At 38.3% G+C, this 26,251-nt stretch overlaps 1 protein-coding gene across 5 annotated transcripts in view; it reads left to right on the forward strand.

The window, feature by feature from the left end:
- Positions 1–26,251, forward strand: part of ASTN2 (astrotactin 2) — a 7,150,955-nt gene that overhangs the window by 5,855,273 nt on the left and 1,269,431 nt on the right. For all 5 annotated transcript variants that reach the window (XM_044057934.1, XM_044057931.1, XM_044057932.1 and 2 more), the window contains one exon: positions 13,749–13,882. In XM_044057934.1, coding sequence (XP_043913869.1) covers positions 13,749–13,882 — 134 coding nt within the window. The remainder of the gene's footprint in view (positions 1–13,748; positions 13,883–26,251) is intronic.

The following is a 26,251-nucleotide window of genomic DNA, read 5'->3' on the forward strand; positions in this document are numbered from 1 at the left end:
TGTGCCTTGTCTACCCTATCCTGTCAGGGTTTTCCTGTTTATTTTCCCTGTCTCTTCTGGGTCTAAGACTCTTTACATATTATTAACCCTTCTCATACATTACTGTGTTTACCCGATCCCACCACTTTGCATGCTTTATTGATCTGGATTATCCTCTCTGTTCCACTACCTACCTTACTCTTCCTCTTATCCCCCTTCTCTCACTTTATTGATTTTTTTTACTACTACATGTAATATCCTATCTCTGACTGTCTGGTCTCAGTACTACCCTCCTCTAGTCACTTATACCCACCCCTTCCTGTCTATACTTTGCTCCCTGCTTTCTCACCCTCCCCCTCCCTAGGGACTTCCTGTGAAAGCTTTTAAAGTCTGTCCCTTTCCCTAGGGGCGCCATCTTTGAATCTGCCCACCTTGCTGCTGCTGTGCATGCTTGGCTGCGTGCTACAACTGTGTAGTAAGTTAGTATTTTGTTTATGACACACTATTTTTGTGGAACAGTATGGCTAGAATGTTTTTGCTTGGGTATATATGTTGATCTTGTAAACGCGAATGCGTTTAGCTATAAGGCAGTGCTTTAGAATTGGGATTGTGCTATTGCTAGTCCCTAGATGATTAGCTACGCATCTATGAAGTTTCTATGAACGCAAATGCGTTTACCTCTGTTACCTTGTTTGATTTGTTTGTCTTGTGTATTACACACACATTTTAGAGGAACAGCATAGTTTTCACTAAAGCTTGTGTACATCTGGTGTTCATGTAAACGCAAATCGTATTGCACAAACTCTTCCGAGGAACTGTATTGCTTAGATGCTTTAGCCTCTGTACATGTGGTGTAGATGTAAACGCGAATGCGTTTAGCTTTATTATATTACTTTTGAAGAGAGATTGCTCCTAAACGAGTCTCTATATATGTTAGCTTTGCTAATACATGTTTCTGGAAACGCGAATGCGTTTAGTTGCAGGTTTGCCAGTTTCCATATATTTTAACTTTGTTTACACATATTTTGGTAAACGCGAATGCGATTAACTATAAGTTTGCTTAAACTGGACTTCCTCCTATGCTAGCCGCTGTACTATCAGCTATTTTAGCGTTTGTTCTATCCTGCATTTAGCGACTGCTGATTATCAAGCTCTCTCTGTATATGTTTACTGTTCTGCCCAACAGTGTAGGTACAGCTGTTTATTCACTGTTTTTGTGTCTTACATTGCATATTCCTACTCTGTGCCTTGTCTAACTATACTGCTCTAAGTGGAGCTGTAGTGGCCTTACTTGTGTAGACTGGGCTGGGATCCCACTCTGCTAAGGCCCCCCTTTCAGCCTACCTACTTATAGTTACTAAATGTGTACTCTGTCTATATCATCCTTTATGGTTGTGTTTAAGTTATAGCTTGCAATTAGCCTGTTATGTGATTTACCTATAGCATCTACTTTGCCTAAATGTTGATTTTCTCTGCTGATATTGCCTGACCTAGCCTGACTGTATGTATATCATTTTACTGATGACTATATGAATGTCTTTATACTGATACTGCCTGATCTAGTTTGACTGCAAGCATTTGATTGTGTTTTTTTTTGCTCTGCTCATAACTTGTATAACTTGTGTTGCTCTGCATGTATTCTGCATAGAGATTCTGTATGTTATATTTTATTTTAACATTATTTTTTTTTCTCCCACGTTTCCTCTTCTACCAGCTATCCCCTGATTGACCCTGTGGTTTTGGCCTGGGTTGTATCTCACTACTATTCTCTACTAGGGCGCTCCCTGCTTAATACCCTTGGAAACGTCCAGGACATTGTCTTCTCTTGTTTCCCACTACCACCAGATTACAAGAAAGTATGTCTACCTTCATCATGCTGTGTTAGGTTTTAATCATCCATTCCTGCTAAGTTTACTGATTGCCACTAGCCAAGCAGCCTGCAGCTACCCCTTCCCCTCTATCCTCCATTACCTCCTCTCACTTTCCTTGAGCTACTACCTAGCTTATCCTCTCTCTCCCATTAGACTACCTCTAAACTCCTTTGTATGCTTACTGCACCTCTGCACTTGTCCACTAGATGTCACTCTATCCATGTCTTTCCTTAGTATACTAGTATTTATCTTTACCTTATTCTTCTAATCTCACCCTTCCTACCCCTATCCCTTTCCTCCTTCTTATTGCTCTCTCTTTTCCTCTCCTGCTAGGCTACCCTCTCTTGCCTGGTTCCCCTAGCTTTTTGCTGATACTTTTTCCTTTCTCCTCTGGTCTACTCTGTGTGCCCCGCTTCGCTCCCCTCCCTACCCCCAATTCCCACCCACCCCAAGGGGTCCTAACCTTATATTTCTCTAATCCCACCCATTTCCTAACTACCCAATCCTTCTGCTTCCCACCAATTTTAAACCCCTCCCCCCTCCACACCCCACATCCTCCACATACCTCCCTCCATTAGTTACTAACATCCCCATCCTAAGGCCTCCTTTCTCTTTCCCTATCACTCACTTCTATTAACATTCTACACTCTTTTCCTTTCCCTCTATCTTGCAAATACCTTAACATCCTTATCACTAGACTTACCTCTTTATTATTCTTCCCTGTTAACTTTAACACTGACTACCACCTTGCTAACCCTGGTCTTATATCTCTCGTTAATCTCTTCTACCTTACTCACCCTCAATAATGACCCTCAACTTATCCACACAGCTTATACTCTCATTACTACTCACGACTACTCTCATCTCTACCTACCTCCTTTCCTTCATAGAATACCCACTCTACATTCAACCCTCCAATAAACAAAAAACTACTTCTACCTTCCACACTCCTCTCATTTCATTCTTAAATGTCAACACCACCTTTAGCTACAACCTAGCCAAATTCCATAGGCACTCTCACCTCACCTACACCCTTTCCTCAGATAGGAAAATAAAACTTCTACCCCTTCTCAAGAGCAACCTTACACCTGCTCCTGATGACTCTACCTTAAAAGACGGTGATATTCACCCTAACCCTGGCCCCATAAATCCTTCTCCACAAACATCCAGACTATCCTCAAATAACACCCTACTGTTAGGTCATCTTAACATACGCAGTGTAAACAACAAAGTACCCTACCTACATGCTCTCCTAGATACTCATAGTTTTGACATTCTCTGTCTCTCAAACCTGGCTTAAGCCAGCTACCAAAGACACTGAAATTATACCCCAAGGATATAATATACTAAGGCTTGACCGTACTAAACGCAAGGGTGGTGGAGTTGCAATTCTGTTTAAAAATCACCTCAACATCACTACCCTGTCTGCCTGTCCAACCCAAGACAATAAAGTGGAAGCCGTCATTAGTAAACTCCAACTAAATGCAAAAAAAGCCCTTTATATCATCTGTATGTATATACCTCCTGGTAACAATATACCTATCTTAGAAAACTTTCTTAGCTGGGTCTCTATCACCTACCCCCAGGAAACTATAATTCTTGGTGACTTTAATATCGACTGGAATACCATCAACACTGAAAATCCCACCTCTCACATCAACCTAAATGGTTTCACACAAACCATTACCTCTACTACAAGGTTTAACAAACCAAGTAAAAAGCAAACCATTTTAGACTGGATACTAATAAACAAACTTAACATCACATACAATGTAGGTACTTTGCCTGATGACCTCAGTGATCATTGCTTAACCTTTATCACAAGAGAGAAGAATGACCTTCCTCACCTTCCTAATATTAGAAATACTGATCTACCAAACACTTTAAAACGGACCTATTTCAAAAGCGAACTCAGAGCCTGTAACTGGAACCCCTTAAAAATACTTCCACTTAACGAAGCAGTATCATTCTTCAATTCTACTTTTCTTTCCATCCTGAATAAACATGCTCCCGAACCATTAGAATGAGGTCAAAAACAGCCCCATGGCTCTCAAATGAAACAAAAAAACTTATCCTCTCTAGAAACAAAGTCTGGGCCAAATGGAGGCACCTTAGAATAAACTCTGATTTCCTTCACTTTCGTCAACTAAGAAACCTGACCAAAAAAGCTATATTAAATGACAAAAGAAAGTTTTACTGTGAACTACAAGAAACCCATTTTAATAAACCAAAACAATTTTGGTCTTCCGTCAATAAACTCCTTTCCCCAGGTTCAGTCAAAACTCCTCCCACTCAATGCTGACCCAGACACCCTGATCAAACTGCCAATGCTTTCAACTCCTTCTTTACTGAAACCATTCAATCTCTTGCAAGTCAACTGAACACTAATAACTTCTACCCTCCAAATATTTTAGCAAGCTCTTCCTACAACTTCTCTCTACAACCAGTCTCTACCTCTTTCATCCATCGACTTCTCCTCAAACTGAAACCTTGTACACCCTCTGCTGACAAGCTTCCTCCCTCTTTCTGCAAAGGCTGCCAAAGAAATTGCCTACCCAATTTCTATACTTATAAATAGAACCACCCAAGAAGGAACTATCCCTGACATCTGGAAAGTTTCTCATATTATCCCACTACACAAAGGCGGTAACTCTATAGAGTATTCTAACTTTAGGCCAATTGCACTTCTCTCACCTTTAGCAAAGATTATGGAGAAGTGTATTCATCAACAACTTGTTCAATATCTGTCCCTACACAATATCTTAGCTAACTGTCAACATGGTTTTAGACCCCACCATAGCACTACCACTGCCCTCCTTTCCTTTGTAGATACTATCAATAGCAATCGCAACAATAACCTTCTCTCTTCTGCACTATTCATTGACCTTTCAAAAGCTTTTGACATGGTTAACCACTCTTCTTTAATTAAGATCCTGGAATCCCTCTCATTTGATAAACTTTCCATAAAATGGTTTAACTCATATCTCTGCAACAGACAACAAGCCGTTCTCTGGGATAACCACATCTCCTCCTTATTGCCCATTTCTATTGGAGTCCCTCAGGGCTCTATTCTTGGCCCACTTCTCTTCTCCTCTTTATTAATGATCTCCACTCTGTTATCCCACAAGCCACCTGCATTCAATACGCTGACTCCACAATTATTTGTTCAGCAACCTCATCTTCTGACCTAATCACACTAACCCAAACTATCTTCAACACAGTAGAAACATGGTTTACTAGACGATACCTCCTCCTTAATGCTAAAAAAACCAAACTTCTTCTCTTCACCCCCACCACCTCCCACTACATTTTACCATCCTATCTAACAATAATACTGTCATCTCTCCAGACTCTACAACTAAACTGCTTGGAATAACCATTGATAACAATCTCTTTTTCGATCAACACATTAACAACACTATCAAATCTGTAAACAGAAAAATGGGATCCTTATACCGGATCAAACCATTTCTCACCCCATCAGCAAGAGCCACTATCGCCCACTCTCATCTTATATCCACTCTCTTTTATTCCTCTCCTATCTTTACTAACCTCAAGAAATCTAACTTAAACAAACTAGCAACTTGCTACAATAACATTGCCGCCGCCACTGGCAACCCCTTTAGAACCCATCACTGCCTTAATTTGAAACTTCTAGGCTGGCTAGAACTACAAAACTATCTTACACTGACACAACTTTCTATTGCACACACAATTTTGTACCAACCTAATAACACTCCAATTCTTTCACAGCTTTTACCCCGTTATAACAATCTTACCTCCCTTCGCTCCTCTTCTAAACTCTTGACCAAACCCATAAAAGCTCACAACTTAGCTGGTGACTCACTATTCACTAATACCACAGGCCAAGTATGGAATTCTCTACCTAGGGATATAACACTAATCACATCCCTACCCCTCTTCAAACAACATATCAAACTGTACTTCCAAAATCACTGGCTTTGCTCATGTAATACTCTGACTAACTTTTCTACCCCTCTCCTGACCTTCAACCTCTCCTGGTGCTTTATATCTAGCATATACCTTTCCTCTCACTTCAATTTCACTCTTTGTTCTGACCTATTTTTCTTACCTTTCCCATATCCTCTTGTTAGTCTCTCTTTTTCTCTCATCTCTTGACTACTATCTCATTCCTATCCTCTCACATTACTTAATTCCTCCTCCTTCTCTTTCCACTCTATTTTTTATTGTAGTAGGAGCCTTATGGCATAGCCTGTATGGAATTTATTAAGTAGCCCTTGAAACTGTCCTATCTCTAGTCAGGACTTTTAATGATAATGTACCTTCTCTTTGTGAATTTGATTCGCCTAGTTTATTATTAGCAATTTGTACTCATTCTTGTTTTTTACGATTGTTGTCTTACTTGTATTCTTTGTGATTATTAAAAGTATGTCTCACTGTTATGTTCTATGTGGAGCTTTTCTCCCCGGGCCTCTACTGAAAATGGAGATATATCCAGCTAGACTAGCCCGGTTAACAAATGTAAAATAAAATAAATAAATAAAATAAATAAAAATAGTTGACAACTTATCTTTCTAGGAAGTTAGAAACTACGCCTGATATATTAAACACGAAAATATAGATTCATAGAAGGGGATACTAGGCTATTGGCTTTAGGGCCATTATAAACCTAGCCATGTTATACCCTTGTTCCCTAATTTACCAAGTTGTGGTCTGTATTTGATGTATGAGTCTATGATCAGCACTAACTGCCCTTATCAAAGGCCTTCCTTACCACTGTGGACATATGGTGGTCGAAGTTAAGGTTGCTATCAACCTCTGTTCCCAAATCACTCACCACAGGGTTTGAGCTAAGGGGGGTACTGTTAATATTGTATTTTGCAAAGATTCCCCTTTGCTGAAAGGGAGGATAACACATTTTTTTTTATTTAGTTTAAATGTGTGGCTTTAGCACCAATCATTTGTCTGCCTAAGCCCTTTTTGTAGTATGTCAGCATTGTTGGGGTACTCAAGAACTGCACCCAGTTTGCAGTCAACCGAGAACTTGGTAAGGCACATGCCACCTATTTTCACCTGGACTTCTTAGAAATAGATTCCAAACACTAGAGGGCCCAGCACAGATCCTTGTGGTACACCACTGATAACTGGTCTGCTGGTAGAGGTGGAATCCCCAACTATGACTGTATGCATTCTTTTGTGAGCCAGTTAGCTACCCATCTTGTTAACATATGGGTTAATTCCCAACTGGGTGGGTTTCTCAATGATGCTTGAGTGGGGATTGTGTAAAAAGCCTTGGCTAAGTCAAAATAGGCTGTATGTACTGTTTTGCCTTCATCCAGGGCTTTGGTGACATTCTCAAAGAAGTCCACCAGGTTTAAAAAACATGATCTACCCTTAACAAAGCCAGATTGGGCTGGGTCAGGAGTTTGAAGGTTAGCTATGTCTTTGTTAATAAGGTCCATGATGATTCTCTCCATGGCTTTGCAGATAAGGCTGGTTAGCCTTATGGGTCAATGGTTTTCAGGGTCAGTTGATGGGCCCTCCTTGTGCTAAGGAATTACTGTTGCTGTTTTCCACTCTGCTGAAACAGACAGTACTTAGACTGTGGTTGAAGAGAGTGCCAAGTGGGTCTGCTATGTACCGTTTTAGACCATGTAGTAGGCAGCCTGGAATGTTATCCAAATCAATAGATGTTGTGTTTTTGGCCATGGAGAGTGTGGTTATGACCTGCTCTTTGGAGAAACAAGTAGAGGACTGGTGACAGGTATGCTTTGAGGTATGTCTGGTGGGAATGGGGGGGGGTGAAGTTTACTCCAAATGTCTGTTAGCAGGTTGATGATGTTCTCAGGGTCAGTATGGGTGGTAGCATGCACTACTAGTTCAGCACAAAGCTGGGCCTTCCCTTTTAGATTTCTTATGTAGCTAAAGAATACCTTGTGATTATCCTTAGCTTGTGATGCTAGTTTAGCTTCATAATTGGCTTTAGAGGAATTTACAAGATATCTAATTTGGTTGTTCAAGCTGTGGAGGGTGTCCTTCCTCTGCTCAGTCAGTTCCCTCTTGTTCTTGAACATCAGCTTTTTCCTGTTGTTGTATAACCTATTTATGCTTGATGTCCTCCAGGGTGGCTTTTTTTTTGATGAGGACCTTGTTTTGATCCATTCAGGTACTGCTGAGTGAATACATTTGTATAGGTGTTTAAACAGATCATTTATGTACACATCTGTATAACAGTCATTGTTGACAGTGGTAGCAGGGGGGTTGAAACTATTTATGCCATTGCTTAGGAGGCTATAGTGTGCCTTGGAGAAGTTTTTCATCCTTTTTGCTCTTGAGGAGGCGTCAGGTATGATAGTTACTTCAAACGAGACTGATTTATGATCAGACCTTACCAGGGAGGGCAATACACATGGGGTAGTCTAGAGAAACCCTCTGTTGATGAGTACTAAGATTAGGAAATTCAAGCCCCTTATGTGGGGGTGCAGACTATCTGTTCCAGAGCATTTGTATTAACAAAGTCCAGGAACATTAGGCAAGTGTGTTTGTGCTCATATTGGACTCCCAATTGATGGCAGGATAGTTGAAATCAGCTATGACCAAGGTGTTTAGCTGTATAGTGAGTGACTCAAGTAGGTCCAGATAGGCAGAGTGGTTCTTGTGGTTCATAGTGGGGGCCAACAGCTAACAATGATATCGAAGGGGGTTTTACCTACAGTTAGTTTTACTTGCAGTAGCTCTAGGGAGTCATACTGCTTGACGAGTCTTGAGGTGTATTTGTTTTTAATGCAGATGGATACACCTCTGCCTCTGGTTCTTTCTTGCTCATTTTGAGGTCTGAATGTGTAGAAGGCATAATAGCCTTGGATGGCTGAGGTGCTGTCTGCAGCCTTGAGCCATGTCTCTGTGACTGCACAGACATTGGCATCTTGCAGGGTAAGGAGTGCTTCCAGTAAGTGCAGTTTCTATTTAGACTCCTAGCAATAAGCAACATAACCTTGAGTCTGTCTCTAGCGGATTTTTTTACATCAGGAATTTGTTTTTATGACGTTGCCTAAAAAAGGCACTATGGAGGAGGCAAGTACCTTTACCAGTAACCAAAAGCCAAGAGGTGACAGGTGAAGGCTCTCTCTGACAAAGAAGCGTGGTCTGTTGACCATATCTTCAAAGGCGGGTCTATATTAGAACACCGAACGTTCAAAATTTCAAGTGTTCTAATATTGACCCATTTTCAGTGAACACTGAAAATATCGAAGAAACAGAAAACCTAATTTTTTCCTTGGGAAAGAATTCAGTTGTCCATTTCTGTTGCTTCGGTATTTTCAGCGCTGTGGTGGAAAGTTACAGGTTGGTTTCAGGTAAGTGTGCAATTGTGTGGATGTGAGGGTTAGGGCGCAGGTCAGGTAAGTGTGCAATTGTGTGGACATGAGGGTTAGGGCAGGTTAGGGAGCGGGTGAGGTGACTGTGTGATAGTGACGGACCTTAGTGTTAGGGTTTGGGTTAAGGTAAGTGGATAGTTAGTGGTGTATGTATAGTTTAGTGTAGGATTAAGTATAAGAGTTTAGGTGTATGAGTGTGGATTGCTGTTTGTTTGGTGTGCTTGTGTTGTGTGTATGTGTTTTGGAACAGCAAATCTTTTCCCTAGGAAAAAATTTGCTGTTCTGCATGTTCGATGTTTTAAATTTTTGATTCATAGGGTTCGATATTAGAACACTCAAAATTTTAAATGTTCAGTGTTCTAATATAGACCCTTCACATGCTGATAGCTTTTGATGTCAATCCAGGGAGATCCAGTATCTAAGTCAATTGTTGAAGTTAATCATTTTTTGTTTGTATTGTGTCATCCTGAGTGAAGGTGGAATGATGCTTAGGGCTAGGAACATACCTGCCTAGGAACACAGTCTGAGAGCTCGGTCATGTCTCTGTTCATATAGTCCAGTGAGGCAAGTCTCAAGTCACTCACTCACTCCAACATGGACTAGGAGAGAGTCACAACGGTACTTGTCATTGATAAACTTGAGTGTATGTCTGACCTGATGGATCCTGGCACCTGACAGGCAGCTGACTGTGACTTTCTCCATGTCCAGCCTGTTGAGGGAGACATCTGTGTGCCATTGCCTCACTATGGAGTCATCTATGCCCAAGACATTTGGTTTTGAAGTGTTTTGCCTTAAGAGCTTAATGGCCAAGACACTGTTGTATGTGTTATGTGTAGTGAATTCTGCTGGTTCTGCAGTGTGTGCAGTAGGTTTGTGCTTGGGAGGTCCCTGATCTTTAGGTAGGCTTCTAGTGAGTACCTCCAAGTATGTGGGTTTATGTGTTGTCAGCTTGTTTTGGGGAAGAGGTGAAGTGTGTGTGCTGACAACTTGTTTGATACCTGGTTTGTTGTTATGTGAGAGAACCGATTCGAAATTCACAGTATAGATACATCTCTCACATGTTGTATTTGTTTGTTTTAAGAGTAATTGATCATCAGTATACATGAGGCAGTTGCTACATTGCCTTAGAATGCCCATGTCAGTCAGGCTGGCTGGAGAAATGCTGGGAAACTCTCCATCCATTATGACAGGTATATACTATAGCAACTAGTGGGGGTGGGCTGGATGGACCAGGTTATGCTGTAAGACTAACAAAAAGCAGTTATTCTGTGGAGGACTAGGGGTAGAAATTTGTCAGTGCTTCACAATGCACAAGTGAGTTACACACACGGCAGCAGTGTGCAACTGTGTTGCAAGCAGTGAAGCAGGGGAGCTTAATAGGGTTCTCTGGCAGATATCTACAGAAAATTGTCGTTTTAGATGTTTGCTTCTATGCATGGCCATACAAGTGAAGTTAAATGATTTTAAACAAAGTAACCAAAGGGAAACCCAAGACTGAGCCTTCTAGCAATCCCCAACTCAGATGGGTCCTTGGCTGCACACTTCTTCCACAAGGGTGCAGGAGGGCCTTCTTTTTGTAAAATGGCTGGTTTTAGTGCTCATATGATACCAACAGTCTAGATTCAGCAAGCCTGAACCTAGCCTATGTTGTAAAATGCAGAGGTACTAGAAATTCAAAGTGCAGAAAAATACAATCACAACAGCAAAAACAGTTTAAATAAAGAAGCAGTTCAGTAGAATACTTCCACAAAAGTGTAGATCATAAACTTTCCTAGTGTGAAATAAATGGTCTGGAACCCAAGTGCCTAAACAAGAACAAAGACACTTAGACTACCTGGCACAATAAGCCTTCACCAGCAATTCCCAGGTTAGCAGGGTGTAGACTACACTCTCTTGCCATGAGTGTAGACCGCAAACCTTCCTAATGTAAAATAACTGGTTTGGCGCCCAAGTGCTTAAACCAGAACTAAGATACTTTCAGAATAAAATATGCAATAAGCCTTCAACCAGCAATTCCCAGCTTAGAAGGGTGTAGGCTACCATGTCCTGCCACTAGAGTTTAGACCACAAATCTTCTTAATGAAAAATAACTGTTTTGGAACCAAAGTGCTTAAACCAGAATAAAGACACTTAGAAGAACAGTCACAATAAGGCTTCACCAGTAATTCCCAGCTCAGAAGGGCTGAGGCTACCCTCTCCTCCCACAAGAGTGTGGACCACAAACCTTCTTAATGTAAAATAACTAGCCTGATGCCCAAGTGCTTAAATCAAAACTGTGAGGTTTAGAATAACAGTTACAATTTAATCAGGCTACCAACAAGCAGTAATAAATGCAGCAGAATAAATACAATTGATAACTTTTAAGAACAAGCAACTAAAGCAAACTAATGTAATAAAGTAGGAAGAAACACAAAATACAATAAAAGCAGCTGAATAAAGTGCAATTTGTTTTTAAGTTTTTAAATAACTTATTTTATTATTTATTTTATTTAAGTGGCAATGGAGGAAACAGAAGATAATTAAAGATTAAGAAACTAAGGGACTGGCTCTTCCCAGCTGATCTCTCAGTACTCAGTAGAATCAGCTGATGAGATGGGACTGGGAGGAGTGTCTAAAATCAGATGTATAGAAGGAGTGAGCAACTCAAAAGCCACCAAGTTTAAGAATATAACAACAGTTGGACAGGTGGGTGGGAAAATAAAATACAGACAGAGACCATTAATATTCAGGCAGGGTACATACAGCAAGCAAGCCAAACAAGCATTCCAATTAAATAGAGATGCCTCCAAATAATTCAAGCTACATGAAGAATGCTGTTTCCCAGGTCCTCCTTCTAATTAACTAATGTTATTCATTGTTTGCAAAGGAATTATTTGCTAACTTTTCTAACTGACCCTAGCCAAGACCTCTTAAAACTCCAGTAGTACATAAAACTTGAAAATAAACAAATGTAATATAAAAAAATAAAAAACAGAAGTAACCAAACCTTAAATGAAAAACTTCAAAATACATTGCAGACAGAGATCAGCAATATTCAGGCAGAGTAGATCAATCAAGCCAAACAAGCACTCCAACTAAATAGAGATGCCTCCAAGTAATTGAAGCTAAATGAGGAATGCTATTTCTCAGCTCCTCCTGCTAATTAGCTGATGTTATTCACTGTTTGCAAAGGAATCCTTTGCTAACTTTTCTAACTGACCATAGCCTAGACACCTTAAAACTCCAATAGAACCAAAAACTTGAAACAAAACACATGTAATATAAGAAAAAGATAAAAAACAGTCTACATTAATTTAGATAGTGAGGCATTATGGGTGCAGTGTTTTATGATGCCCTGCCAGGGAATTTCAGATCTGAGAAAAATATTCAGGAGGCAGTCTGTAACAACAAAATAAATTAAAAAAAAAAATGTTTGCTTTAAAAACTATATAATTTGGTATCGTGTGGCAAGGAGGTTATATCTGACTGCAAAGATTTGTCACTTACACTTGCTTTGGAGCATGACCAATACTTTTTAGTTATTCTCATTCTGAGATTAGCCGACCTCACAGAAAAGTGCAATACTTTGTTTCTTTTTATTACCGTATCTGTGTTAGATTGAGTTTTGTAACTTAGGAAATTATTACTTAGACAGTTCTGATAGAGAACCGAGATAAAAAGGAACCGAAGTGAAAAGAACAGAGTCATGGCAGGAGATGCGAGTTCTATACTGAAGAATTAAGTTTCAGCTTAGACATGAGAAAACACAATTTCCGTAAGAGAGTTGTGAGCAAATGCACCTACAAATAGAACAGTATCAAAAAGTAACCAAGCCTTTTTAAAATGGCATGAGGGGGCAGCAGGGTGTCACTATTTGCAAACCTCAGATATTGAATATCTGTGAGCTTAGATATATGTGTGCACTTATGTTTAAAATAAATGAGGTTTCCTTTGTTTTGAAGGTAGCAGAATTGTCTCTGTGTATGTTCCAGCCAGTTTTAAATAACCTTCATTGAAACATGTATTATAGCAGTCTCAGGCCATATCCCTTGTCTTATTTATTTATCTTTTTTTCTTTTAGTTTGGGTAGTGAAATAAGAAAGCTGTTGCTGAGGCAAAGACATTTTGGATAGAAAAAATAGATTATATATTTTAGTGTGAATTTGGTGAACGTTTTTCTAACAAGCAAGCGAAATAACAAATATGTAGTAGTAGTTGAATGAAGAACATTGAATTATCTTTATAACTACTGAAGACACACAAGTTAAATAAGATGTCCTCTTAAATTTTATTGCCTGGTTTCCCTAGGTAATCTTTCAAGGCTATTACTTGTGACTGCAACATCTTTTAAGTATTCCAGAGCTGATCTTTCAGTTTAATGTACAATTAATCAAAATGTACTGATTGATTTATTCTTAGACTGAAATGTCAGGTTTTTTTTAAGTTCTTCTGTCCTTAAATGATGATAATGTTGAGTTACGAGAATCAGGCCGGTGACTAAATGACTCAGACCTGTTTGCTGTATATTTTCTGTCAGCTAATTCATCTGATTGTTTTGCAGGCATTCAGGACTGCTCTGACAAGCTCATATTGGTGTTCAGGAAAGGGTGATGTCATTGAAGACTGGTGCCGATGTGACCTGAGTGCCTTTGATGAAGACGGACTCCCTAACTGCAGCCCGTTACTTCGCCCCACGTAGGTATTCATTTCATTAACGCACTGTTCCAGCCAATGAAAGTTCTGGATGTTCCAGTATTTGCTTAAGTTATTTAACTCTGTCTTTAAACCTATATCCAAGAATTCTTATGTAAGCCCTTCTATCAGACTCAGAATGTGAGTAATGAAAGTGCTTTATTCATGATTCACTATTCATGTTTAAATCTAACAGTTCTAATGTACCTTTTAAATCCTGATACAAATTCTTTTCTTACTGAATAAGTGTATTGCTTTTCTAGTTGGGCAGATGGGGTCAAAATGTTGCTACTTTTTTGAAATTGTGTTAAAGTGCAATCCATTTACTCTGTGGCTTTATGAGTTATTAGAAGCATTAAAATTAAATACGTTTGGTTTATTTAAAAATAAATCAGTGGCTAATTTTTGCACAATTCATAGTGATAATGTATATTGCAATGATTCCTCAGACAAATGACAGGGTGAATAATTTTGTCGTATGACACCACACATATTTTTTTTTCTTTTGCTACAACAGTCACAAAAGAATTATATGCAGGAAATACTTCCTGTGTCTACATTAGCTAACAGTTCAGTATGCCGAATCAATGGATAAAAGCTCAGAGTTAACAGTACATATACAAAAGAATCTAATCAGTTATGAATGAATCAGTCCAGATGCATGGATAGTATATTTGTTTTGTAAATAGAATTTTTTGTACTAGCGCATTGTAGTTTGCATAAAGACCTAAGAACTGAAAAGGGTGGAATCCTTCTCAAAGAACATTATATGTATGTCATTAACCACAGGGCCATGTAGACTTTTATACAATAATAACATGGTGTGCTGAAAGGGGGGCATGTCAGTCCACTGAAGGTGATTTCAGCATAAGCAAAGAAATCAAAGCCAGTTTGCCGAAACTGACTTCGACGAACATGTGAACATGGTAAGTATCTTTTTCTCCACCATTGTGCAACCTCAGCGTCTGTGTGTGTGTGTGTGTGTGTGTGTGTGTGTGTGTGTGTGTGTGTGTGTGTGTGTGTGTGTGAATATAAATATATATATATATATATATATATTTTTTTTAATATATATATATATATATATATATATATATATATATATATATATATATATATATATACACACACACACAATTCCAAAGGGTGAGGGGGTGTCTCCCCACATCATGGGGTGCAGGGGTAAGCCGCCCTGCAAAAAATTGTTTCAATGTTCGCTGAAGGGGGTTTTGATATTCTGATTCTGGTTTATTTGCATTAGTTGAAACTAGCTTTGATGGATCAGCATGGACCCCACAGAAAAGCACTGAAAAAAAATTGTTTCAGTGTGCGCCGAAGTTGGTTTCATTGAACCGATTCTGCTTTATTTGCATTTGTCGAAACTCACTTCAATGGATTGACATGAAACCCCACTGAAAGGTATTGATTCTTGTGTGCTGGAAGTTTTATTATTTATATGCTAACAATAGTGAAATTATCAAAATGATCCTTCTCAGACATGTTTCGGCCATCACCTGGTATGTATATGGATAACCAGCATGTTTGGAAGTGACAGGATACTAGAATACACAATGAAAACCCATGTGGGCATAAGAGAAAACATACAAACTCCTTGGAGGCATTAAGCACAGGCAAAAATTAAACCTCAGCCTCTAGCTCTATAAAGTATAAACCTTTAATCAGAGCTGGCAGCACATCTGGCTATGAATCTCAAGATTTTGGCTTCTGTTTCCATATTGAGATTGGATTCTACCTGAAAAACCTGACTTCAGATTGCAGAGATGAATAAACTGAGGTCTTTTTTTTCACTTCATAGGTAAGTATTAGGCAAGCAAGTCTGCAGACCATTACAAGTCTACATAAAAAAAACACTATTCCAACTTTCCCTCCAGCCTCAAAGAGGGCAAGATTAAATAGACTGGGGAAGAATTTTTGACTGCTCATCAAATTATCTAAGCTTACCGTAAAGGTGGCAAAGATATTATTCTGTTTGGCTTACAGCAGAAATTTGGCATGGTGGTGTTCCTGTACTGTGGGTATCCACGTAGAGGTAAAGGAATCCAGGGCAGTGTTTTGAAATGGAGAATAACATATCATAATGAAGGTGCTTCCAAATAAAAGTATGTAAACAGAAGGAAACACAACAAAACACAATCGATTCTTGGGTGCCATATATGAATTGTGTGCGTCATTCTGATAAACATATACGAGGAGAAAACAAAACAAAACAAAAAAATAATAAAGGAATGTCATTTCTCAGCAAAATTTTGCCACCCCCCCCCCCAGAATATTAAAAAAACTCTTGTACAAGCCTATATAAAATGCAAATCTTGTAAAAATCCAAAGAAAGAAGGAAAAATTGCATCACCCCCATCAGACATTTTACAATTTATAACAACATCATCATCTTGGCCACAAACCCCAGTAGAAAGTAGTACACATTTATTAAGAACTTAGCGCTTTGGCTCAAAAGCCATCAAAGAGTTCAAAGACTGATTAAATTTGTACTACTTTTTATTGGGTTTGTGGCAGAGTTGTTTTTTGTTTTTTGTTTTTTTTTGCAATATACTGCTTTGGTGTGGTTACTATTTTATATTTTATCTTACCTCCAATAGCCATTCACCTACAAAGTTCTCAAGCATTTAAGGCAAATAGATTTTTCCTGTCTTTTGTTTTTTTACCTGTTTACAGAAAAATGAACCAGCCTAACAATTTCTTTCTTAGACTATTATTTCTATTGATGGATCATTTCACACCAGCCATTCCTCACCACAAACTAAGCCAAAAAGATGTCACTTTATTAGTTGTGGTAATTGTCTCCATACATATAAGTTCTTAACTTAAGCTTTGCTGAGGGCTTAATATCTAAATCCTTTGCCATCTTTCTAAAAAAAATTTAGAAAAAAATACCTTCTTAACCTGCATTGAGAAAACAAATGCAAAATAGATTCTTCCCTGCCTCTACCTGTTTGGAGCTTTTGACCTTAGTCACTACCAAACTGTAGAGGGCAACCATTCTGTAAGACTCCAACAAGTGGGAAGATAAATGTTTTTGTCCTTCATGTGCAGCTCTGCCTTTCTTACCTACGCTCTAATACATTATCAAAATATCTTTCAGCTATATAAAGTTCTCTGAGTGTCCTGACACCCCAAGCCATAGATCTTGGCTAACCAAAAACCATCACAGCTACTAGCATTCACTGAAATAACTGTCAGTCCCACCACCTTTTGTCTAATAGTTAGTTTTTGTTAGTTCCCTCCACTACATTAATACCTTCCGAGGCAAAATCAACTTATGAGATTTCTAACAAAGGCCATTGGAGCCAAGATCTCCTTTCATCACTTCTCAGTCCATCAGATGATACACCTTTTCATTTCACACTCGATTCAACCTGCATCCTCAGACAACTTAAAAAAAAAATCTAAACTATAACATCACAAGCACTACCTAATACATCCATGCAGCATGCAGCAAAAAGAGATAAAGCACTTAATACACATTAATAATACTAATAACAGTAATTCTAGTAATACTGCTTTTTCTTCTCAAGAATTTAGTCCTTTTTTGTACAGTTTGCCCAATTTTCCCACAGTCCAGACTAAATTCAAAGAAAACATACTGGTACGAAACATATTGCTTCAAGTCTTAACTAACCATCACAAAGTGACTAAATCTCACCAAAAGACAGGATTTTTCCATTTTAATTTCACCTTCTGAACACTTCTAGAAGTTGAAATAATGTCTGTGGCTAATTACTCTTTTGTGACCCCAGTACACAACATGTGGCATTCTCTACATTAACTACCCTATGAGTTTCGACATTATATATATTAAATAAATCCTGTAAAATCCCATATAAAAATCCTCAGTACAGATAGATTCACTCCAGTATAATTCAACAGCTGTAGAAACAAGGAAACAGGACATGACTTGAGAACTAGTCCTGCCAATCTCTCCTTTATAATGTAATCCTCCCCAGGAACAAAGAGCCTGTTTATCAAAACATTTGCTGCAACTGTGTCTGTATCCTTATTTCCTGGCAAAGCAAGTTGGCAACCAAGAAAGTAAAGACACGGCTTAGTTGGTCTAATATTTTTTCCTTCATCTAAATTAAGAATAACCCTCTTATCTACCCTTTTCCCCACCATCCCAGAATTCCGAGCACAAAACTAAGTAATCTGTAATTAGACTTCCAGGAATCACATATATTTGCAGTTTCCCAGCAAACATCTCAGCAACCTCTCTTCAAGTGCTTGGCAGTAAATACTTTAACATTGTAAAAACAAACTGATTCACCTTCTTCTTTGAATGTCTCTCTTGTCTCATTATGTAAAAAGTTATTTTAAGTAGTACAGCATATAAGTAGATGGGGTCAATTTGCTGCTCAGTAATACAATACATTATGCCAAGTGAATAGAGGAAAATAAACTGCTTAAAAAATAAAAATAATTTTTACTCCAATCACCTCTTTCCCCTTTTCTTCTTTCTTTCTTTATGCCATCATTTTTGTCCATCCCTCTCATATCCTGCTCTACAACTAAGTAGTTGTCACAACAGAAATCTGAACCATCCTCTCCCACTTTTTGCCTCTACCCGACTCATCTGGAATATTTCACTAAATAAATCCACTACTTCAGCAACAGACTCTTGGCTATTACTCTTAAGAGGATCTCGCATGTTACTCACCTCATCCAGATTTTCAGAAGTAGGTACCTCTGGAAGACCACTTTTCATACCCACATTCTCTTTTGAAGCATCTATCATGTTCTTCCTCTCATCTCCAACCACCCCATTAGAGTAATTTTGTTTTTATACTCAGTGCATTCAAATTTTTCCTTCTCTTTCCCACATAACCTACAAGCCTCAATGTGAGGGAATGGACATTTTTTTAGAAGATGCTGATAGTGAAAAAAAAAAAAACTCTTCCTTCCACACACAGCATTTATACACACCTCAGCATCCTGCATCTGAAACATAGATTAATTGTACTTCAAAATAAGAACAACTGTACCCCTTATTTAAAAAAAAACAGTGAAGTGTATGCTGGACTATGCAGTGTATTATGGATCTAAACTGTTAACAAGTGGCTTCCTGTAGTCAAGAGCACAGGCTTTGATGTCTTCTACCTCCATTTGCCAATTACATGTTTATGATTACAAGCAAGTCATCTAACCACATATTGCCCCTAAAAAAGGACACTCACTCCCCAAACTTCTATTCACACTTTTTTTTTAATTTCCATTCACACTTTCAGAAGTAGGTGAATGAATGAATCTCTAACTTGTGCTTTAAACAATGTAATACTCCACTTATATTCATGTTCATCTTCAATGTCTATTTTCATGTGCTGAATTAGAGAACATTTCCAAAGTCAATGTCAGTGTTCTCCTGTACATTATATTTCACCCACTTTCTTCCAATCTTGTATGTGGTAATGGTAAGAGAAACTTATGCAAACACATTTTAATGGAAAAATTCATAGGGAATATCTCTAAAGATGTGGGTCGCAGAGAAGGACTAGACACCAGGGATAATTCTGAAGACATTGGTTAAGGGAGTAACTCTAAAAATACTGGTCACTGGGGATACATCTTTAACAAATTGCCTCAATGGCATTCAAATATGGATGGGAGGGAGAAAACTAGCCACCAACTATAAGTCTTTAAGTTGGTGCTCTACTGGTACTTAGGCATGGGTCAGGGGGATCTCTAGGGATACTCTGCATTTCGTGGCTGAAAAGCACTTGGGAAAAACATGGAAAATGTAGATTGAGACAGAGAATACCAGACGTCATGGATACTATAAAAAGCATGCCTTAAAGGCACTAAAATAGATTCAAAATTTGCACCCTTACACCTCGCACAGAGAATATTAGTACTCTATGCCAGTACCTGACACCACGGATAGTATTACTTGAAAAAAAACTATAAGTTAAAAAATATGTATTAGAATGGAGGAAGGAGGGGATGCTTCAAATCCTGTAGCCTTGACACAGAAATCAACACCTTTAACCTGGTATGTTAACTAATAAGTTAGTTGAGCATGTGTGGCTTTTACTATACAGTTGAGAGGGATGGGGATGTGTTCATGTGGGGGGAAAGGCTTCGGGACAAAGTTAGGAGGAACACTAGACAACACCAGGGAGAGTTTTTGAAGTGTAACTTAGTCATTTAACAATTTTATTTATGTTATTTTATTTTACATTTGTTAACCGGGAAAGTCCAATTGGATACATGTCCATTTTCAGCAGAGGCCCGGGGAGAAAAGTTCCAAATGTACATAAACAAGTGTAATTACAGTGAAATTCTTATTTTGTATTTTAACAACATAGATATTTGTTTAATGCTATATACACACAATTACATGTTTTTCTGAAGTACAGACAGGAAATGGATGGAAGTTAATAGGTAAGGAGGAAATAGTTGGAGATGACATCTGAGAAGGGGAAACATTTAGCCTTAAGGTGGTTGAGGAGGAGATAGTTAGAGATTATATCTGAAAAGGGGAAACACACAGCCTTAAGATGGCTAACATACATGCTGTCAACCTTATTTCAAATCTTACCAGCAGGTGAGAGACAAATTAATTCTGACCATTTTAAGGATCAGAGTTTTATACTTGTAGCTAGGTTCTCATATATAGTTTCTGTTTGAGTGGGGTTAGTCAGGGTTTGCGCATGGACAAATCCAGTGCTTTTATAGGTATTTCTTTAGGGATAGTTTGAATTGGGGTAGGGTGGACAGAGTACTAAGTTCAGCAGGAAGTAAGTTCCAGTTTTTACCAGCGAGTTGGGGAATAGTGATTCACCAGCTGAGCTGTGAGCTTTAGTAGTTTGTACTAGCATTGTGTTGGAAGAGCGGAAGGCTTTTAGATTATTGTAGGGAGTGATAATATTTTTCAGTATGGGTGTACTGTTTGTTTGGAAGAGAATTTTGTGAATGACTATAAGTTGGTTATATAGAAGCTGATAGGGTAGTTCTAGCCAGTCTAGGGATTGAAGGTTTAGACAGTGATGGGTTCTATAAGCTGATCCTGTAGCAAATCTTGCTACATTATTGTAGCAGCTGATAAGATTATTGAGGTTTGATTTGCTTAGGTTTATGAAGATGGGTGAGACGTAAAGAAGTGTTGATAGCAGGTGCGTCTGGGCAATAACAGCTCTGGCAGCTGGGGTTAGGAATTATTTAATCCTGTATAAAGAGCTTAGTTTCTTATTAACTGTTTTGATAGTTTTGTCTATGTGAGCATCAGACTAGGTTGTTGTTGATGATTACCCCTAGTAGTTTAGTACAAGGTTCTGGGGAAATTATGGTGCCATTGTTAGATGTTATGGTGAGAGGTGGTGAGGAGACTTTGTGATTAGGGGAGAAGAGTAATAGTTTGGTTTTACTTGGGTTCAATAGTAGTTGGCGACTAGTGAGCCAGTTCTCTACCTTACTGAAAGTGATTTGGGTTAAGGATTGTAAGTCTGTGGGTGAGGTGGCAGAGCAAATTAGTGTGGAGTCATCTGTATACTGAATACATGTTGCATGTGGGATGATTTTGTGCAGGTCATTAATGAATATGGAGAATAGGAGATCCTTGGGGGACTCCAAGGGTGACTGGTACTAGGGGGGATAGATTATCTTTCCATAGTACAGCTTGTCTGGCACTCAGATAAGAATGAAACCAGCTAATTGCTAGGTTGTCTATAGAAAGTGATGTTAGTGTGTCTAGGAGTAGTTGGTGATTTACCATGTCAAATGCCTTGGATAGGTCTAGAAAGAGAGCTGAGGAGAGCTTGTTGTCATTACGGTTTTGATTTATTGTGTGAGAGAAGGAGAGAGGGGCTGAGGTAGTACTATGGGAAGGTCTAAATCCATGCTGGGAGGAGGCTAGGAGATTGTTCTGATTCAAGCAGGCTAGAAATTGCTTATGGATGCATTTTTCCATTATTTTAGCAAGATGAGATAGGATGGCAATAGGTCTATAGTTTGAGAGTTCAGTGGAATGTCCCCCTTTTTGAAGAGGAATAATGTGCAAGATTTTCCAGATGGAGGGGATGTAAGATTTGAGAATAGTTTGATTGATTAAAATTGAAATCGGATATGCTATTTCATTAGCAGCTTTTTGGAGAAACTCTGCGGGTAGTAGGTCTGTTGAATGGGTGGTGGGTTTCGGTTTTCTTATTAGGGACTTAATAAATGATGTAGGTACTGGATCAAACTTGAATGAAGATTTTTTTTTCTTGTGGGGTATGGTAGTACTTGAGGTGATGGGAGTTAGTTGGTTGGCTAGGGATTGCACAGTTTCTGTAAAGAAAGCGTTAAAGGTATTAGCAACAATTTTAGGAGATTGTTGTAGGGTAGCTAAGGGGGTAGGGGTTGATGATTTACCTGGGTTGAGGAATCTATTTAAGCCTGTCCAGAATTTTTGTGGTTGAATTTGGTGCTTCTGTTGCAGATTATAGTAGTAACTTTTTTTGTCTAGGATAATGGAATTCTTTTTATCATTTCTCAGTTGTTTATATGTGATGTGATCTTTTGGGGATTTAGTGGTTCTCCATGAGGTCAATGCTTTGTTTCTGTTGATAATTTTTTGTCTTGTACCATTGGTTAACCATGGTGCTACTTTGTTATTGGTTCTGATAGTATGTTTGGGAACATGGTTATCTAAGATAGCAAGAAATTCAGAGTTAAAGTATGAGACTGCTTCATCTAGAGGAAGTAGTTTTAGTTTGGACCAGTCACATGATTTAAGTTCATTCTGGAAATTAGTTTGAATAAAATTCTTAGTATTCCTAATGGTTTTAAAGGTAGATTGTTGAGGGATGTCATTTTTTTCTGATTATATAGGTCAGGAAGTGGTCACTGATGTCCTCAGGTAGAGTACCTAAGTAATATATCTGGGGTTGGTTGTTTATTAATATCCTGTCTAGGATGTTTTCCCTATTGTTGGGCTTATTGATTCTGGTAGAGGAAGATATGATCTGGGAGAAGCCATGTAAATTTATATGGGTGGAGGGGATGTCTAATGAGCAGGTATTCCAGTCAATATTAAAGTCACCGAGAATAATAGTCACTTGGGGGTAGTTAGTGGATAGCCACTGGAGGATACCTTCTAAAGTGTTTCTGTTGTCACCTGGGGGAATATAGATACAGGCTATGTTTATAGACTTATGTTTGTTGAGTTGGAGTATTTCTGCGTTGCTAGTTATCAAGGCTTGTGAAGTATGTTTTGGTTACTTCTAGTGTGGATTTATACAAGATGGCTACTCCACCTCCCTTCCTAGAGATGCAATCAAGTCTTAATATGTTATAACCGGGGGTATAATGTCATTATCAGAGGTATTAGGTTTGAGCCAGGTTTCAGAAAGGCATAGCATATCAGGGGAGTGGACATCTAGGAGGGCATGTAAATAGTGAATTTTGTTATTTATACTTCTGATGTTTAGGTGACGCACCAGGAGTGAGTTGGAGGCATTATTTGAGTTTCGTAGGCTAGTGTGGGTATTATTTGTGGAGTTAATAGCAACAGGTGGGGTTGGGCTTGGGTTAGGGTGGATGTCACCATCTTCTAGGAGGTTAGTTAGTGATCTATTCCCAAGTTTCTGGAGTTTTACTAAGAATTTGTGATGGTATTTAGTTCTAGGGTTCATATAAGTGGCTCAAATGGGATGCAGAGGTGTTACATTAGAAGAGTTTGATGAGAGTTGGGGTAATATTCGTTTAGTGTTATGTAGCAGCTTAATAGTGGTGGTTTTGGATCGAGGGTAGTGAGAGCCAAGGAGGTATTGATATCCATAGGCTGTGATAAGATAAAGAAGTATGAGTGGGGGTATTAGGCAGTAAAAAGGTTTTGATTTTGGGGGTGTGAAATTAGTTTGTGGAGGCATTTTGGGGGTATTTAAGTAGTACTTGTTAGAGAGTAGGGGTGGGGAGTCACTAATTAGTGTAGCTTGAGAGATTAGTGAGGGTTTTAGTAGTGGGTTGGATTTTAAGAATGATGGGATAAAGATGATTGTTGCTAATGATTGGAAGTGGTTCTAGATGAGGGGGAGTGGCAAGGTGATGGTAAATGTAGGAGTACTGGGGGCTGGTAAGAATTGGGGGCAGGGTAGGGGAGCAGAGTGAGCCCACAGGGTGAACAAAATGGGAAGAGCCAAAGGGAGGTAGAATGCAGGTCAGGACGGGAACAATCAGTAGAGAAGATAACAAGTTTGGAAGTAAAGTATGCACAGAGGGATTAGGGTGAATCCCAAGGACTAATAGTAGGAGAAGCAGATATAGTCATAGGGGAGTAGGGAAGAAAGTAGATATAGTGAAAAACTACACTAGTAAGTTAAAAAAGGTGCTACACTAAAGGTAAGTGTTAAAAGTAGTTATAGGCTGCCATCTAGTGGCAAAACCATGTTAATACATCAATGGGACATGGTAGATCCCGGGGCCGGGGAAGCACTGAAAGAGGGGCTTTTAAAAGCTAGGAGAAGCCTGAAGAAGGGCAAGTGTATGGATACACAGGGGGGAGGGTTGGCTGCTGCAACACCTGGTGGAGAGCATTTTCTAACCACCTAGCAGGGGTATGGGAATAGCTTCTATGCTAGCAGTTTTAACAGTATATACACATACTTTCATTAATCCTTTAATTTGCAGAGATAGTACATTCAGGGAGTAGGTGTATCGGGTCCTTACTTGGAAAAAGGTGCCGGTTTTCTTTCCACATCCAGCAGGGGCAGATGTAGCATCACAATGCAGTTTCTGCACGATAACAAGCATGAAACCCTAATGTCTAGCATTGTTGACTGACTGTAATTATGGAGTCTGATGTGTGTGTGTGTGTGTGTGTGTGTGTGTGTGTGTGTGTGCTTTTGAAATTGTATATTTGTGTAGAGGATTCTTTGGGGCGGGTGCATGTGCCAATGTGATGCACTGGCCGATAGTGTTCACCACCAAATTAAAGTGCTAAGTTGTACTTGAGGGTATTTAACAATGATTCAGAGATATGCAAATGAGATCTTGTCTCTGAATAGCAAATTCCTACATTGTTTAAACAGCTCATTTATACCACAGCTCTTATCACAAGCCAAGCGAGGGGCTGTTTCTGAATCCATAAGAACATCTTTTTGAACCTCATTGTAATATTATTATTATACATTTTTTGCAGTTCTTGAGAATAAACATTATTCCTTTAACTGGTCAGTTTATAAATAATAAAACTTCTCAAACTGTGTCCTTTATACTCTTATGACAAGGACTCTTTATAACATATTGTTTGTAAGGTCTGACCTCAGTAAGTCTTCTTCCTTATTTTAACATATTCTGTTTTCATACATAATGTTTAGACTACACCACTTAATGCACAAAACATATTTACTTAGCATTTTATCATATTCTGTCATGTAAAAATGTAATGCTTCACAGTAATTTACAGAGTTTCTTTCAGAAATGTAGTATTAAAGTTATTTATTGTTGCTGTAAGGCATTTGTGTATTTCATTGGCAAATTAGCTCATTATTATTCATTTCATGGTTTTTGACAGTTTTCTGATAAGATATTTCTGTTAGACTAAGTCTGAGGTCCCGCATTTGTTTAAGCAATAAGAGTCAATTTAAAATATTTTAAAGAAATTACATAATTACACTTTGAGTTTCCTGTTAGATGGACCATAGAACTGAGAAAGAAATCAGCCACTTTACCTGTTTTCTTTAAATGAAGTTCATGAAATATAAGATATATTTAGAAATACATTTTTTTTGTTGTAGAGGTATGTACCTCACTAGAAAAAAAAACAGAGCAAAGTATGAGGTAGCACATAATTATGCAGACAGACACAGCTTGTTAAATGAGATAAAAACTGCTCAATATTTGTTCTGATTAAATAAAGTATGTACATAATAGTCTTGTATAAACTACAGAGACTCTGATGGAATTATAGTGCCTAAACAAGTATATAAGTGGTGTTTTAAGACAAATAGTTTATCTTATTAACTCATCCTAAACTTCATATTTTAAACAGCAGTTTTATGCTTATGTTGTAATTATTCAGCTAGATGGGGAAACAACTGCATTAAACCATTTGGTTAAATAAAGGAAAAATATCTCATTACAACATACACACGTTTTGAATACTACTATGGCTACTAATGATAATAAAATGAAACGCTATTAAATAAATATTTATTTAAAAACTCCAATGGTCAAACCAATTCAACTTGCATAAACAATATATTAAAAAAAATAGAAACGTTATAGATAAATATCTGGAGATAGAAACACTGTGTTTCACTTTGTCCCTATAGAATTTACATTAGAGCGTATAAATAGTCTGAACTTACAAGAAATATAATATATATATATATATATATATATATATATATATATATATATATGTTT

Source organism: Protopterus annectens, chromosome 16.part0 (genome assembly GCF_019279795.1).
Source record: "Protopterus annectens isolate FY-2018-M chromosome 16.part0, PAN1.0, whole genome shotgun sequence".
In the NCBI taxonomy this organism is placed as follows: Eukaryota; Metazoa; Chordata; order Ceratodontiformes; family Protopteridae; genus Protopterus; species Protopterus annectens.